At 41.4% G+C, this 17123-nt stretch overlaps 1 protein-coding gene across 4 annotated transcripts in view; it reads left to right on the top strand.

Annotated features, from left to right (window-relative positions):
• The first annotated feature begins 416 nt into the window (after positions 1–416).
• The window catches only part of CDKAL1 (CDK5 regulatory subunit associated protein 1 like 1), a 612813-nt gene continuing 596106 nt past the window's right edge, over positions 417–17123 (top strand). For 2 of the 4 annotated variants that reach the window (XM_027525189.1, XM_027525192.1), the window contains exons 1-4: positions 421–510; positions 1331–1374; positions 8719–8893; positions 10112–10224. In XM_027525189.1, the coding sequence (XP_027380990.1) occupies positions 8724–8893; positions 10112–10224 (283 nt within the window). In that variant the 5' untranslated portion in view covers positions 421–510; positions 1331–1374; positions 8719–8723. Of the gene's footprint in view, positions 511–1316; positions 1375–8718; positions 8894–10111; positions 10225–17123 lie in introns of all 4 variants that reach the window. The other 2 variants (XM_027525190.1, XM_027525191.1) reach the window with 2 other exon arrangements.

Genomic DNA, 17123 nt, shown 5'->3' with positions numbered 1-17123 from the left:
ACCCCTAGCACAGTTATTTTGGACAAGTAATTAAACTCCTAGCTTCCTCTTCTGTAAAATAACAATAAATAAATGGGGAGATAATGTTTATATAAAGCGTTGAACACAGTGTCCCACAGTAGTAAGAGCTCAGGCATGTATGCATGCTCAGTGGCTCAGTCGTGTCCCATTCTGCAACCCCACAGAGTGTATGTAACCCGCCAGGCTTCTCTGTCCATGGAATTCCCCAGGCAAGTATATTGGAATGGGCTACCATTTCCTTCTGCAGGGAAGAGCTCGGGGAGGTTAGCTATTAAACGATTCTAAGAACTCTATGTCTTGAAGGTCTTCTCCCTCCTGCCGTCAAAGGAATTGTTAAGTGTAATCGGTTAAACCTGAACGCGCACGTTCGGCGCCGATGTAGTTTGACCTCTCCAGGCCGCCGTCTGCGAGCATGCGTACATAAATGTGGCGGCACGTACGTGTCATGGCGAGCTCCAGCTAAAGTCTGCAGTTTCCGGAGAGTGGCGTGTAGGTTCTGTTACTTTTGGTTGGCTTGTTATTTCCCGACTGCTGGGTAAGGGTGGCGGGTGGATCAGTGTGGGGCAGAGTTTGACCAAAGCTCCTTTTATGGCAAAGCCTTGTTCCCCTAGTTTCAGTCCTTCTCTTGGCCGTTCGCTGGTTTGTTTCGAAATTGAAAGAAAACTTACCAGCTGGGTTGGGAGCATTGGGAAGCAGCGTTGCCTGAAGTGAGGACCGGGACCTTGGCCTTAGGTGCTGCAGGACTGTTAGGAGTACTTAAGAGATCTCGTTGCTTACTATAAAATTTAATTTCCTCCGTTCTCCCAGTTTCTGCGTTAGTGAGTTCGTGGGACGGGATAAGGCTTTTACAGTTACCATGCTTTCACAAGGCTGCATCTCAATAAAAATTTAAACTGAAATTGGTCTGAAGAGCAGGTGTCTTGATTTTTCACTTTTCTTTCTTGTTTACTGGTGAAACCTGTCTCTGAATCTTGGGACAACACGTGTCTTTTGGTGTCGGGTGATATGGATACCTACTTCTTTGCTCTGTTTTGTAGTAGTATTACTACTGGATCACGCTGACGTATTGTAGTGCCGGATAGTATTTATTACTAGGGCCATACGCTGGATCTCAGTCATAGCAAATGTGGCAGATGTCAACATACCAGTCCTAATCAGTAAGAAATTGGGAGTGGTACAGAACACCGGTAACCTTGCTGTATAAACAGCATTTATAGAGTGTAATCCCTTTTAGGTAGTTTTAGAGGCCTTACTGTGGTTTTGTAAACTTGTTGCGAACTTTCTTTTCTAAACAGTTTTTATTTTCCAGACTCATCTTTCAAGACGATTTGAGACTAATTGCAAATAATCAAGGTACTCGTTTATTTTAAAACTTTTATGTTGGGAGTGATATTTACCCAATGTAATATGCAAAGAGGTAGCCTAATTTTAATTTCTTAGTGATTTTGTCACCATCATTATATGGAAACGCTAAGATCTCCATATCACTAAATCCAAGAAACATTTTCACTCATTTTACTCAAGCTTTCATCACTTGCCTTAAGCAGCACTGACCATGTCCACCTGTTTGACATACTGTCTTCATTTTCGTTCTGTGACCCACTGATTTTTCTCATTTGGTGACTGCTTCTGGATCTCCATTATAGGAGGTTTCTCTTCTGTTTGGTAGGTAAATTTGGAGTTCCTTAAGGCTCGGTCCATCACCTTTTCCAATTAGGAGAAATTCTATTCTTTTTCTCTCTGGTTGATCTAATCTACTTCTTCAGCAACACTATTCTTTTTTATTTTAGCCATCTTAGTGTGTGAGAAGTGTCTTGTGGTTTTGATTTGTATTTCCTTGATAGCTAATGATGTTGACATCTCATGTTACTGGCCCTTTGTATATCTTCTTTGGAGAAGATACATATTTGCAAATATGTATCTTCTTGATGGTGTTCTTTGAAGCATGAAAGTTTTAAGTCCAGTATCTTTTCCTTTGTTGTTCTTTTGGTGTCATAAGAAAGATGTCAGAAACACATATACCTATGATTTCTTATAAGAGTTTTATAGTATTTCTTAAATTTAGGCTTGTAATCAATTTAATTTTTGTTTATGATGTGAAGTTGCAATCCAGCTTTATTCTTTGCATGTAGCCATCAAGTTGTTCCAAAACTATTTTTTGAAAGCATACTCTTCCTCATTGAATATTCTTGGCACCCTTTTAGAAAATCAGCTGACTAGGTGACGTGTTTTTGACAGGCATTCTAGATGATTTTTATGAAAAAACAAACAGACAAACAACTCCAGGACAGTGATTTTCAAACTGTAGTGCATGTCAAAATCACCTGGAGGGCTTGTTAAAGATTGCTGAGCTTTACTCCAAGTATCTGATTCAGTTGGTTTGGAGGGGGACCCAAGAGTTTGTTTCTAGGAAGTTCTCTAGTGACACTTAATTGTGCTGGTGTGGGAACCATACTATAAAAAGTATGGGTGTAGGACTTTCGTTCCCAACTGTGGCAGCACATGAGACTTACTGGAAAGTTTTAAAAAATATTGATGGCTAGGCTGAGTTCTAGAGATTGATTCAACTAGAGCATGAACTAGTTGATGATTTTGTTGTTGATAATTTTCTATAGCTCCCCAGGTGACTATAATGAACATCAACTGAGAACTTTCCTAGGAGAACAGTGGTTCTCAGTGGGATGTATAGTGGAATCACCTGGACAGGTTTTACATAGCCACCCTTAAATTCCACTCTGGAGATTCTAATTCAAAATGGGGCCTCGGTATTTGCTGTTATAAAAGCTCTCCTAATAAATCACCTCTGTAAATAGCCAAATATACTATCTATTTGTCATCTTTTTCCATGTCTCCTTTTTCACTTTGTTTTTATTTCCTTTATCAAACTGATTTTCTCTGCCTTTGAGAGAGAACTTTATATGATTCATTCTGTAGCGCTTAACTACTATCTTGCTTTCTACTATCAAAACTGCTATCTCACACTTTTCATTATTATTCACTTATTTAATGTTTTCTGAAGGCTAACAATTCACTTTACCGGTTTGTTGGAAGTAAAAAGCTTGTTAATAGTGATAGGTGAGTTTATTCAGGTGTTTATGATATGCAGCCAAGTTTAGGAACCTCTGCATTTTATATTTGTCTCTTTTGTCTCTCTAGAGTGAATTTCTAGAAATGGAATTGCTGGGCTAAAGGACACATATGTGTTAAAGTTTGATATGTATTGCTAGATTGCCCTTCAGAAAGGGTATGGCAGTTCTACCATGCTTTTAGCTAACAGTTTGTTTTTTGTCAGTCTTTGTTATCAGTGGGGTAGATGGAAAATAATTTCTTGTTTAAGCTCAGGCCCTTAGTGTGTTTGAGCATTCTTTCCTATGCTTAATGGCTATTTGACTTGCTTAAGTGTGTTGCCAGTTTTTCCTTTGCCCATTTTTTTTTCTGGAATGTTTTTCTTTCTTAGGGTCATCTCAGACTCTTGCATTATTTGTGCTTTGCCAGTGAAACGGAGTCATCTGGGGAGAGCTTGGTGTTGAAAGAGGGTCCAGTTCTAGTTGTCAGTGGACAAATCTTCTAACTCCTCTGGACTTCTCCCATCTAGTGTGAGAATTTCCTTCTGTGTTATAGAAAGACTAGCTAAATTCAGCTTAAACAAAGATTTATTCATCCTTTCATTCAGCAAATATTCTGCACTTGCTGTGTGCTAGGCATTGTTACAAGCGTTGTAGATATAGTGGTAAAAAAGACAGGGTGCCTCTGTTCTGAAGCTTACACTGTAGTGAGAAAGACACAAACAGTTATATATATGGAGTCAGGTAAGTGTGATGAAGGGAAATGAAGCATAAAGTGGAGTTAGAGGCTGGTGAGAGTGTGTGGGATGCCTGATCAGTGTGTGGTTATTTTAGATAAGGTCGTTAGGAAAAGCCCTCTCCAAGGAGGTGTTATTTGAGTAAAGGAGTAGGCAGCAAGCCATCCAAATATCTGGGGATGATATTCCAGACAGAGGAAGAGCAAGTGTGAAGGCCCTGAGTCAGAAACTAGCTTGGTCTGCTTGGAGAATGTCGGGAAGGTTATTACAGTTGGGGCAGAGTGGGAGGTGGCAGAGGGACCATATTTTGTAGACTGGGTTGTGGACAGTTTAAAAAAATTTTTTTGAGAAGCTGCAGTGAGCTAGGTAGTTTAGGCACCACCTGGGATGAAGCAGTGAACAAAACACTCAGAAACCTCCCCAGCCCCGGAGTATATATCCTAGTAGAAAGAGAGAGTAATAAGATGATGAAGGTACTGTGGTGGAGGAAGAAATTTTCCTCTACAGTTCTCAGACAAAAGTGTAGTAGCATGTGGCATGTGTACATGGGCTTCCCTAGTGACTTGGTGGGTAATAATCTGCCTGTAATGGGGGAGACCTGGGTTTGGTCCCTGGGTTGGGAAGATTCCCTAGAGAAGAGAATGGCTACCCAATTCCAGTATTCTGGCTTGGAGAAGAATGAATGGATACCTACTCCTCTCCTCCATGGACAGAGGAGCCTGGCAGGCTATAGTTCATGGGATTGCAAAGAGTGGGGCATGACTGATCAGCTAACACTTTAACATACATGGGACAGACCCAGGGAAACTGAGTAACTTGCCAAAATGGCTGAAACTCTTACCTTAAATATTGTTTTCAGCTAAAGACAAAAGATCTTGGGGGTAGTGGTTTGGGACCTCAAAGGGGAGGAAGGCAGTTGCCATGAGATGGAAAAGCAAATGTTTGGTAACAGTTTTAACAGACAGACTTTGCCTGGTTGCTCCCCATCTGTGCACATAGTTCATACTATAGTTATCTATGGGGATTGCCTCCCTTCCTGAAACATGTCTTCTCTTTACATTCTTTTAGCAGTTAGAAGGAGGGTCAAAGTTTCTTCTTGGCCTTGATTTGTCTTCAGCTCAAAATAACCCACATGCAAAGAGACATTTTTGGTGGCAGGTTTGCTCCTCTGTAGTGTCTAAGCGTGTGGGGAGGTGCTATGGCACGAAAGCGAGGCTGGGGGGATGGGGACAGGGGGTGCGTGTACATGGTGAGGTGGGGGTTGTTCAGAAGGACCTCACTGGTGACATTTGGACAGAGTTCCAAAGGGTTTCAAGGCATGCCAGGCATGACCAAGACCTTGAGATGAGTGTGTGCCTGGTGGGTATGAACTAGCCAGGAAGCCCATGTGTCTGAGTGCAGTTGAAACTGTGCACCTCAGATGGGACTTGAATCCACAGCCTGGGACCCAAACCTTGCCAGAACCCAGACGGGACTTGAACCCACAGTCTTTTAATCGAAATCACATACCTGGTCTCAGGGCTTCCCCAGTGGCTCAGACAGTAAAGAATCTGCAATGCAGGAGATCTGGGTTCGATCCCTGGATTGGAAAGATCCCCTGGAGAAGGGAATGGCAACCCACTGCAGTATTCTTGTCTGGGAAATCCATGCACAGAGGAACCTGGCAGGCTACAGTCCATGGAGTCCCAAGAGTTGGACATGACTTAGCTACTAAACCACCAGCCTCTAATTTCATAGGCTAATGAGCAAGAGGATTATTCCACTTATTTTGGGGAAGGGGTGGAGATTTCCAGGAATTGGGCTACTCTAAAGTGGCTCAGAGGTTAAAGCGTCTGCCTGCAATGTGGGAGACCTGGGTTCGATCCCTGGGTCGGGAAGATCCCCTGGAGAAGGAAATGGCAACCCACTCCAGTAGTCTTGCCTGGAGAATCCCATGGACAGAGGAGCCTGGTAGGCTACAGTCCACGGGATTGCAAAGAGTCAGACACGACTGAGCGACTTCACTTCACTTCAGCCTTTCACAGTTAGCTCTGCTCTGCCGTGCAGTGGCTGTGTCACTTAGTGTGCTGATGTAGTACAGTGAGCGTATGAGGCTCAGGGCCCACTGGAAGTTGGATCTTCTGCTACCTTGGACCTAGGTGGTTCTTACCAGTGTATCATGTCCTGTGGCTAAGTCTTGTGGAATCTTCCTGGACAAGGGATTGAACCCGTGTCTCCTGTATTGGCAGGTGGATTCTGGATTCTTTACCACTGAACCACCAGGGAAGCCCCTGTCCTTATATAACTTAGTAGCGATTTTAACTCTGGGCTTTTTACTCTGAGATAGACTACCAATGGAAGGTTTTGATCAGAAACCTGAGATGAACTTAGGTTTTAGAGGGATCCCTGGCTTATTGTGCAGCAAGGTTCCTTTGGGAATTGAGGGTAGAAGCAGGTGACTATGACAGTAATCCAGGCGAGAGTTAATGTTGGGACCAAGAATGTAACAGGGTATGGTCAGAAATGGTTAGATTCTGAATATATTTGGAAGCTCAAGCCAATGGGATTTTGCTGATGTATTGGACTTAGGGTGAAGGAAAGAGGAGTCAGGGATGATTCCAGGATTTTTGGCCTGAGAGGTTAGAAGGTTGGTATTGCCTTTCAGTGAGATGGAGAAAGTCGTGGGGGGATCTGTGTGATCCTCCTGGCTGCAGATGGGGTCAGGTGGGGAGAGAATCAGGAGTTCTGTTCTTGATTTTAAGTTTGAAGTAACTCTTAGCCATTCAAGCAGGGTGTTGAGTAGGCAGTTGGATGGACATCTGAGTCTGAAGTTCAGGGGAGGCCTGGGGCTGGTTATATAAGTATATAGTTAGTATTTCAAGGCCACAAGGCTGGGTGAGATCACCTAGGGTGCGCCTGTAACTAAAGAAGAGAAGACGTCCTGTAACGGAGCCCTGGGGGGGTTCTGACCTTGAGAAGTTGGAGAGATGAGGAGCGGGCAATGGAAACTTGGGGAGTGGCTAATGCGGTAGGAGGAGAACTCAGCGTGTGGGATCCCAAAAGCCAGGGAAGAAGATATCTTGAGGGAACGAAGGGTCAGTAGTGTCAAGTGCCGCTGGTAGGATCACATGAGATGGCTGAGAGGTGACCGTTCCGTAGATTGTTGGAGTCACTGAAATCAGGTTGGCAGTTTTGGGATGGTGGGGGTGAAAGCCTGGCATATGAGAAACTGGGAGGGGGAAACTGGAGACAGTTCTTGCAAGGAGTTTTAAAGGATAGAAATGTGATAGAGACAGTAGGTAGAGGAAGCGAGGCCATGATAAGGTTTTTTGTTTTTTAAATGGGAGAAATAACAGTACCCGTATACAATTAGTGATTAGGTAGGGAAGAGCATGACTAGAATTCTGTGCTCAAGCAGGTTAGAATAGAGGGGTTGTTCTTAGAGGGGTGGGTAGTTCCTAGTAACAGGTTGGTTTGTGGGCAAAGAACCATTTCCTATTAAGAGAATGCAGTCTTCTGTCTGCGGAATGTGGGAGGGGATCTGAGGGTGGGCTTCACTCACGCCTCCTGTTTTCAGTACCATCTACAGCCTCATGAAGAGGCAATCCATGAGAAATTAATTTTCAGAAAGTTTCTAAGATAAATGAGTTTGTTTCTTTACTGTAGTTCTTCCCAGCCCTTGCTCCATAGTATACACATACATGCATGCACACACATACTGGGAGTCTGTGAGAGGCAGAATTTTCCAAATTTATTTGACCACAGAACTAGTTTTTCCCTGATAGTTCATAGAAGCAGTTTGGGAGAAACTTAGTTCATTTCACCTTCCCTAGTGTGCTGAGTCAGAGAAGGCGATGGCACCCCACTCCAGTACTCTTGCCTGGAGAATACCATGCATGAAGGAGCCTGGTAGGCTGCAGTCCATGGGGTCGCTAAGAGTTGGACACGACTGAGCGACTTTACTTTCACTTTTTACTTACATGCATTGAAGAAGGAAATGGCAACCCACTCCAGTGTTCTTGCCTGGAGAATCCCAGGGACGGGGGAGCCTGGTGGGCTGCCGTCTATGGGGTCGCACAGAGTCGGACACGACTGATGCGACTTAGCAGCAGCAGCAGTGTGCTGAGTCAGCCAGGGCTCTTGTTGGCAAGAGCAGAAAGCCCAGCTCAAATGAATTTAAGCCTCGGAATTCCTGAGCTCACATGAATGGGCAGAGCAGGGCTATGTCTGGCTTCAGGCATTGGTTGGATCCCGCTGCTCAAGGATCTCGTCTCTCCAGCTCTTATAAGACTTCCTGCCTTGGGTAGTCTTCTGCTTTGTGGCAGGCAGGATGGCCCCCCAGTAGCCTCAAGTTGACATCCTCCTAACTGAGCCACTTCAGTGAAAGAGAAGTTAGCACTGGCATGGAAGTCCTCGTGGTGATTGTGACTGACTGGGCTTGTTAGGTCCAACCCTGAGCCGGTCTTTATGGCTCAGGGTGAATTACTCTGGCAGGCGTGGGTCACGTGCGCCATTGCTGCACCTGGGGAGGGAGGAGGCCTGTAATTGACAGGTGGTATGCATGCTGCAATTCATGGGGTTGCAAAGAGTCAGACACGACTGAGCGACTGAACTGATGCATGCTGTGGTATGTTACAGATTTGTAGTGATATCTCATTGTGGTTTAGTTTGTATCTCTCTGATTGCTGGTAATGTTAAATCTCTTTTCCTGTACTTTATGTCCCACTCAGTAAGATTTATCTGATTTATCCGATGTTTCTTGTTTTTCAGTATCTCTTGTATTTTCTGTAAAGTTGAAGTTAAAATCTAAAGGCTTTATTAGATTCAAGTTTGGCAAGAATATTTCATAGGTGATATGTTAAACAGATGTTCTGAGGACTCATGCCTGTATCATTTATAACTTGTTTATATGATAGAGAAAATGCCTTCTGCATCCTGTGATACATTCCTGAATGACATAGAAGATATTGTGTCGCAAGAAGATTCAAAGCCGCAAGACAGGCATTTTTCGAGAAAGCACGTTGTTCCAAAGGTGCGAAGGCGAAATACCCAAAAGTATCTGCAAGAGGAAAACAGTCCCCCAAGTGATAGGTAAGCTGCTTTTGAGATTATATTCAGTACCGTACCATGGGAGAGGCTGACACTACTGTATGTGATGCACGTAACGTATCTTTTAAAAGAATCTTTGAAGTTTTGAAAGGAAATATGTAGGGTTTTTTAAATTTGAATGGTTATATTTAGCAAAGTCATTAATTAAAGATGTCAAACTGCATATTGGCCTAGGGCAGTATTTGGCACAAAGATAGATCACCCTGCCTCCCACCCTCCTCCGACCAGATCTCTTTGATATCACTGTGGTTGGTATGTTCTTGTTACTTCCACATTAAAATTTTTATTGGAATTTGTGATTCTTATGAGATCGTGGTGGTTTGGGCATGTGGTTTTTCTTAGCAAATTTAAAGTACTTATGAATCAACTAAACACTTTTGACACAAATTCTTGTGCTGTTTATACTATTAGGTGTCTAGTAAAATTCTAATACAACCTAGCCAGAAAGGATTATGCAGTTTTACAACCTAGCCAGAAAGGATTATGCAGTTTTAATATGCTTATATTTGTATATCTAGTAAACTTGAAAACTTTGATGCATTTGGTTATTTGGAACAGAGTCATAAAGTCTATGAATTAAATTTGCTTAATACCTGAAATTTATTAACTTTTTCTTGACCATATCATTAAAGGTAATGTCTTCTTAGTTGTTAATTATTTAGGGCAATCCAAGTTGAAAGTCCTTTTATTCCCTTTCTAAAAATTACATTTTTTTAGAACTCTTTTTATATGTGGAATACTTTTATTATTAATAGTGCTGTAGGGTGACAGATTTTCATTTTGATTGAGTTATTTATGTCTAAGTTATGAAGATTGTGATTAGTATATAGTGGCCTTCAGATGTGTTTAGGTTTTCCTTGTTTGCTTTTGCTGCTAGAACCATCTTCTGTGCTATTGTTATTTGTTTGTACCTTTCCAGGAATTGAACTTAGTGGTAGTATTTAGTAGTATTGAACTTAAAATACAACTTGGAGAAAAGGTATTATTTACATAGAAAAAGAGTCTTAGAATTTTATACTGTTATTTTATCTTGATTTTAGACTTTTGGTGTAACAGAACATTATGTGTTAAGTTGGTACATTTAATGAATAGCTTATGAATAGAATGCAGTGAGTGTTTTTGCATAATATGCCCAGAAATTAGTGCTTTTTATTTTTAAAAATCCCTTAATGAGGCTTATTTTTTAAAATTGATTAACAGCACTATTCCAGGCATACAGAAAATTTGGATACGAACTTGGGGTTGTTCTCATAATAATTCAGATGGAGAATACATGGCTGGACAACTGGCTGCTTATGGATATAAAATTACAGGTAATGAGATACGTAATGTGTTTTATTGATTACATTTTTTTAAAGCCAAGGTTTTTAGAGATATAAGTTCTAGCTTCAGCAACTAAAGGATATTTTAGCATGACTTAATGATTTTAAGAGAAAATAAAATGCTAGTATGTTGTCTAGACTCTTGAGCAACGTGGCTTTGAGCTGTGTGCCACACTCATCTGGGGCCCTTTGCCAGTGCATATGCTACTGGACTGATAGTCTGGGGCTGGTTGAGTCCTGGGATGTTGAGCTCTCCAATAGGAGAGCCAGGTGCGGCACTTGGGGATATGTGGATTGTGATATCGGCCGCAGGTCTGGGAACCAGTCCCCTGCAAGTGCTGAGGGGTGACTATATATCTCATTTAAAAAAAGAAAAATAAAAACTCCTTATTTTGAAATAAGTTTGGACTGACAGAAAAGTGGCAAAATTATGTTTCTGTACGCCTTTTATATCTTATGTAGTTTTGGTATAATTCACTGGGAAGTGAGCATTAGTGCAATACTATTAGCTAAACGACAGAGCTTGTTTGGATTTTGCCAGGTTTCCCACTTACATTCTTTTTATGTTCCAGGATCCAATCTAAGATCTCACCTTTCATTTATTTGGAATGTCTCCTTAATCTCCTCCAATCTGTGCCAGTTTCTCAATTTTTTTCTCATTTTTTTATGACCTTGACTCTTCTGAAAGAGAATCATTTTGTAGAATGCCCATCACCTTAGGTCTGTCTGCTAGTTTCTCATGGTTAGAATAAGGTAATTAATGCATTTCTGGCAAGAGGAGCATGCAAGTGTTCTTGTATCCTTCTCGGTGCATCACGTCAGGGGCTTCATGATGTTAGTACACTAACCCTTATCTGCCAGATTTCTCTTCTGAGTTATTTTTCTCACTGTAACCAATAAATATCCTGTGTTTCCTCAACCTTTTGCATCCTAATTTTAGTGTCTGTTGGTGAATCTCGTCTGCAACAGTTGTTACTGTGATAGTTGCGTAGTGGTGGTTTTCTATTTTCTTTCCTCCCACATTTAATAGCTTGAATTCTTCTAATCCTCTGGAGAAGAAAATGGCAACCCACTCCGGTATTCTTGCCTGGAGAATCCCATGGACAGGGGGAGCCTGGTGGGCTACAGTGAGTTGGACACAACTGGGCGACTGAGCGTACACACTTTCTTCTGTAAGGAAGCGCTGTCCTTTTGCCACCATGCTACTTGTTTGTATCAGTATGGACTCATGGATATTTATTCTACAGGTTCTAGTTCGGTGCTGTCATCATGTCGTTGCTTGTATTTTTCCAGCTTTGGCCACAGGACCTCATCAGGCTGGTGCCTGTGTCTTTCAGACATGACCCCCTTGCTTTCTGATCACTTCCTTATTTTCTGGCACCACAGGAGGTTCTAGTCTTGTATTTTCCCTTTCCCAGCCTCAGAAGCAACCACTTTTTCGAGAAATCCTGACCCTTTTCATTAGGAGACTAGTGTTTAGAACCAGACCAAAGACCTGGGCACTAGGTGTGCTCATTGCCACCATGAAGTATCAGTGCTTCTAGGTCCTCTCCGCAGAGTTAGGAAATACGTAGGCATACTAACTGGCGTGCACACATCTCTGTTTCTCTTGTATGTGTATTAGATGGGAACATAGTTTGAGTGCTTTGTGACAGGCAGTGGCCCAATGCTTTATTTGTGTTATCTTGCTTGTGCTCTGCTTAGTCATGTCCAACTCTTTGCGACCCCATGTACTGTAGCCCTCCAGGCTCCTCTGTCCATGGGCATGGACAGAGATAAGAATACTGGAGTGGGTTGCCATTCCTTCTCCAGGAGACCTACCCGACCCAGGAATCAAACCTGAATCTCCTGCATTACTCCAAAACACTGCTTTTGACCGCTAGTCTTTATCACATAGCAACTTGCTTTTGCATGTGTAATTGGCTGGTCCTAGGTTCAATGCAGATGTTAGGAGTAGGGAAGATTGGAAAGTTAACTCCTTTCATAGCTTTGTTTCCTTCAATAAGTAAATGGTCCTATGTCATTAATTTTGTTTTTGATACCATTGTTTAGAGAGCGAAATCAGTCTTAAAACAGGTAAAAAAAAACACACTCAAAATCTGCTTTTAGAATCACTTCTCTGTGTTCATTAGTAATTTTTATATAATTTAGCCTAGACTTGTCTAATACATTCTGATGGTGCATTTGAAAATTAAGGAAATCACTTTAAAGGTAATTTCCTGAAACATTAAAAAAAATTCTAAGTTTGATTTATCCTGTGTGTGTGTTTGTTAGTCGCTCAGTCGTGTCCGACTCTTTGCAACCCCATGGACTGTAGTCCACCAGGCTCCTCTGTCCATGAGATTCTCCAGGCAAGAATACTAGAGTGGGTTGCCATTTTCCTATGTGATATTAAATATCCAACATATTTTAATGTTTCTGTCTATTAGCATTTTAAAAAAATCTTATAACAGTACTCTTCTATATAAAGTAACAGCCTTAATGTGTTTACACAAGAATGTTAAGCTTTGTTATGCACACCTAATTTTGGTTTCTCATTTGGGAATACTAAAAAGGGAAGATTAAGGAACCAATCACTTAAATATGAAATTTATTTTTCTTAATGTGGTTTATTTTATATGTCTGTGTTACTGATACATATTTTTATTAATTTTATACGTTTTTGATTTTACCCATTTCAGAAATTTGTAATCGGTTTCAGTTTAGTCTGGCTTGAGTGCAGTAGACACTAGGACCACTTTTCATGCTTGTCTAGATGCTATAGACCCAGAAAATATAAGCATTATCTTCAGTAGGACATTTAATAAGGAAATCTCTACAGGAAATCTCTCATTTAGTTAGATATATGAATGATTTCTGGATGCCTATGCCAGTGGTCTCTTTTGTTATTGTGAAATAATGGGAGTTTATAAAAAATATTATTTCTTAATAGCTTATAATTAATCAAATGTAGACCTAAAATGGGCTTCCCTGGTAGCTCAGCTGGTAAAGAATCCACCTGCAATGCAAGAGACTGCGTTTTGATTCCTGTGTTGGGAGGATCCCCTGGAGAAGGACATAACAACCCACTCCAGTATTCTTACCTGGAGAATCCCATGGGCTGAAGAGCCTGGCGGGCTACAGTCCATGGGGTCACAAAGAGTTGGACATGACTGAGCATCTAAGCACAGCACATACCTAGAATATTTTCATTTAACTCTGTAATTGATAAGAATGAGGTATAAAATAGTTATATATATATAATGTACACAGAGATTATTGAAAACAGGATACAGAGAAATTCAGAATTCTCAGTTACCAGTGGGGGATATTTTTACTATTTGAGGAAAGTGGATGTTTTTTTACTATTTGAGGAAAGAAGAGAGATTATGTCAGTATATACTTGAAATTGCTGCTTTTGTGTAAATCTAGGAATATAATTCGGAGAAGGCAATGGCACCCCACTCCAGTACTCCTGCCTGGAAAATCCCATGGGCGGAGGAGTCTGGTGGGCTGCAGTCCATGGGGTCGCTAAGAGTCTGACACGACTGAGCGACTTCACTTTCACTTTTCACTTTCATGCACTGGAGAAGGACATGGCAACCCACTCCAGTGTTCTTGCCTGGAGACTCCCAGGGACAGAGGAGCCTGGTGGGCTGCCGTCTGTGGGGTCGCACGGAGTCGGACACGACTGAAGCGACTTAGCAGCAGCAGCAGGAATGTAATTACTCCATAGTAACACTGCGCAGAGGCTTGCTCAGAGTAGTAAGTGCTTGTTTGGTGACTCTTTCAAACCCTTTTTATTTTGAGGAGAAGGTGATTTAAACCTTTGAAAATAATTCCTGCTTGCTTTTCATTTTCTGCCCTACTGAGGGAAAAATGATGTAATTCTCCAAAACTTGGACACCTGTTTGCATGATATAATTAAATTAGTATCATGGAAAGCAGTCAAACTGTCCTGGTAGGTACACTGGCTTTTAAAAGAAGTGTGATTTGAACACATACATTTCATGAGTGTGTTCTTCAAGTGAGCGATTTCTTATAGACTAAATAGAAAATGCACTCCCCCCCTCACCATAATGCTTCCTTTGGTTATTGGTTTTGGATTATTTATTTTGGAAAGTTGGTAAATTATTTTCAGTTCCTCATTGGTTCAGTTCAGTTGCTCAGTCGTGTCAGACTCTTTGTGATCCCATGGACTGCAGCATGCCAGGCCTCCCTGTCCATCACCAACTCCTGGAGTTTACCCAAACTCATGTCCATTGAGTCAGTGATGCCATCCAACCATCTCATCCTCTGTCATTCCCTTCTCCTCCTGCCCTCAATCTTTCTCAGCATCAGGGTCTTTTCCAATGAGTCAGCTCTTCGCATCAGGTGGCCAAAGTATTGGAGTTTCAGCTTCAACATCAGTCCTTCCAAGGGGTCACACAGAGTCGGACACGACTGAAGCGACTTAGCAGCAGCAGCAGGTCTCCTTTAGAATGGACTGGTTGGATCTCCTTGCAGTCCAAGGGACTCTCAAGAGTCTTTTCCAACACCACAGTTCAAAAGCATCAATTCTTTGGCACTTAACTTTCTTTGTAGTCCAACTCTCACATCCATACATGACTACTGGAAAAACCATAGCCTTGACTAGGTGGACCTTTGTTGGCAAAGTAATGTCTCTGCTTTTTAATATGCTGTCTAGGTTGGTAATAACTTTCCTTCCAAGGAGTAAGCGTCTTTCAATTTTATGACATTTTAAGGGCGGTCTAGTATGGACATTATTAATGGCTTTAATGACTAGAGTAGTTGTTTTTTGCTGTCCTTCATTTTGAAATTTCTTCTCTTGTATGTAGTAGTCTCTTCTGCTGCTGCTGCTGCTAAGTCACTTCTGTCATGTCCAATTCTGTGTGACCCCATAGACAGCAGCCCACCAGGCTCCCCTGTCCCTGGATTCTCCAGGCAAGAACACTGGAGTGGGTTGCCATTTCCTTCTTCAATGCATGAAAGTGAAAAATGAAAGTGAAGTCTCTTAGTCGTGTCCAGCTCTTCGCAACCCTGTGGACTGCAGCCTACCAGGCTCCTCTGTCCATGGGATTTTCCAGGCAAGAGTACTGGAGTGGGGTGCCGTTGCCTTCTCCATGTGATCCTTATTAGAAGCCATTTTTCTCCTGGAGTGGTGGGCGAGAGGAATATATACCATTGGATTCCATGCTGCAGGAATGTGCACAGCTTATTAACTTCTGTTCTGAGTGAGAAGTTGGGAGTCGCTGTTTAGTTACAGACAGCAGTGTCAGCTGAGAGCTTCCTGGTCCATTCCTACCTCCTTAATTAGAAGGTCATCTCCCATCTTCCTGACTTTCGTATTCTTGAATTTCTAGTGCAATTCAGTGAAAGAATCATCAGCCGTCTTAGTGCAGAGCTTTTAGCTTGCCTTCCATGGACCTCTGTAATTGAGCCTTCTTGCCCCTTCACCATCGCCACAATTATTTACATGTGGGTAGTGTCTTACAGTTTGTAAAGTGCATTCATATCTAATTGTTAGTTTTATGTAGCTTTGGGATAAAGACAGAACAAAGACTTTGTTGACCTAGGCTTTGAAAAAGTTATTTAAAAATATCCTGACATATAGGTTGCTGACTTAAATTATATATATTGGTCATTAATGTTTACAATGAAGGGTTTAGTTATGTGCTGAGTAGAACATTTTCTTAATGTAATACAGAATTTCCTTGCAGAAACTCTTTATTGTGTAGCCAGAGATGGTGCTTTTATCTGAAGGTTTTGAAGTCTGTCTGGAATTACAGTGAAAGTAAATTTTACTGTGATCATTTGCAGAGTGCTTGTAATGCAGAGGGGACTGCAGCTTATAGATTGTTGAATCTTAGCGTTATTTTAAAGCCCAGAAGTTAAACATAGAAAGGATTATATAAAGGGAAACAAAGCCTTTCCTCCAACTAAATTAGAAGCTATATCTGATCTGTAAAACGTCCTCATATGGGCATTTCAGGCTAATTTTATAAGCTTTTACTTTTTATATATATCATATGTTCTAGAAAACTATACTCTTATTTAAAAGTACTTTCTTTAAGTACTTTTAAGAAAATACTTTTTACTAACTTCCCAGTAATTTACTTTGATTTTCTCTCCCTGGTTATTGTGGAAATACTATATTAGGTGCTTTTCATGTAATCTTGTAAGAATATTCTTCATAAGTCATAATATTTTTATGGTTACTTTTTGCCACTATTAAATCACCTAGAAAATTGAGAATTTTATTAAAAGCTGGTCTTGTATGAAGAACCGATGGTGCAGGGGTAGAAGAGTAAACCTTTTCCAGGGTGTGTCTTCCAACAAAATAAAACCAGGATGAACCACTTGTGGCAGGGATGACAGTTGGTATTGGATCACTGAGCTCTGTTTTTTCTATGGAGTCTCTCTCCAACAGATTCAGCTTTTAAGGATAGAGGTCTTAAAAAGAAGTCTTAAAGAACCTTTTATCTGCCCAGATGGAAGAAAAACCAAAACAACTCACAATGTTAGGATTTGTAGACAGAAAGTAATTAGATGATATCTATATCTTAAATCTAAATGTATATTATTTACTTTTATTTATTGGGATTGAAACAGTCGAACCAGACTGTCTTTTTTGATCAGACCTCCTGTTCTGGGTAGGGCTTCCCTGGTAGCTCAGCTGGTAAAGAATCTGCCTGCAATGAGGAGACCCTGGTTTGATCCCTGGATTGGGAAGACCCCCTGGAGGAGGGAATGGCTACCCACTCCAGTATTCTGGCCTGGAGAATTCCATGAACTGTATAGTCCATGGGGTTGCAAAGAGTCAGACACGATTTCCTGTCCTGGGTGGGTGAGACTTTGGAATCCTGTACTTCGAGTTCTGGAATGGCTTACCTGAAACAAGAACATCCTTT

The sequence above is a fragment of the Bos indicus x Bos taurus genome, chromosome 23, assembly GCF_003369695.1.
Source record: "Bos indicus x Bos taurus breed Angus x Brahman F1 hybrid chromosome 23, Bos_hybrid_MaternalHap_v2.0, whole genome shotgun sequence".
Classification (NCBI taxonomy): Eukaryota; Metazoa; Chordata; class Mammalia; order Artiodactyla; family Bovidae; genus Bos; species Bos indicus x Bos taurus.
The sequence above is the reverse complement of the archived record's forward strand: the minus strand, read 5'-3'. Positions and strand labels throughout refer to the sequence as shown.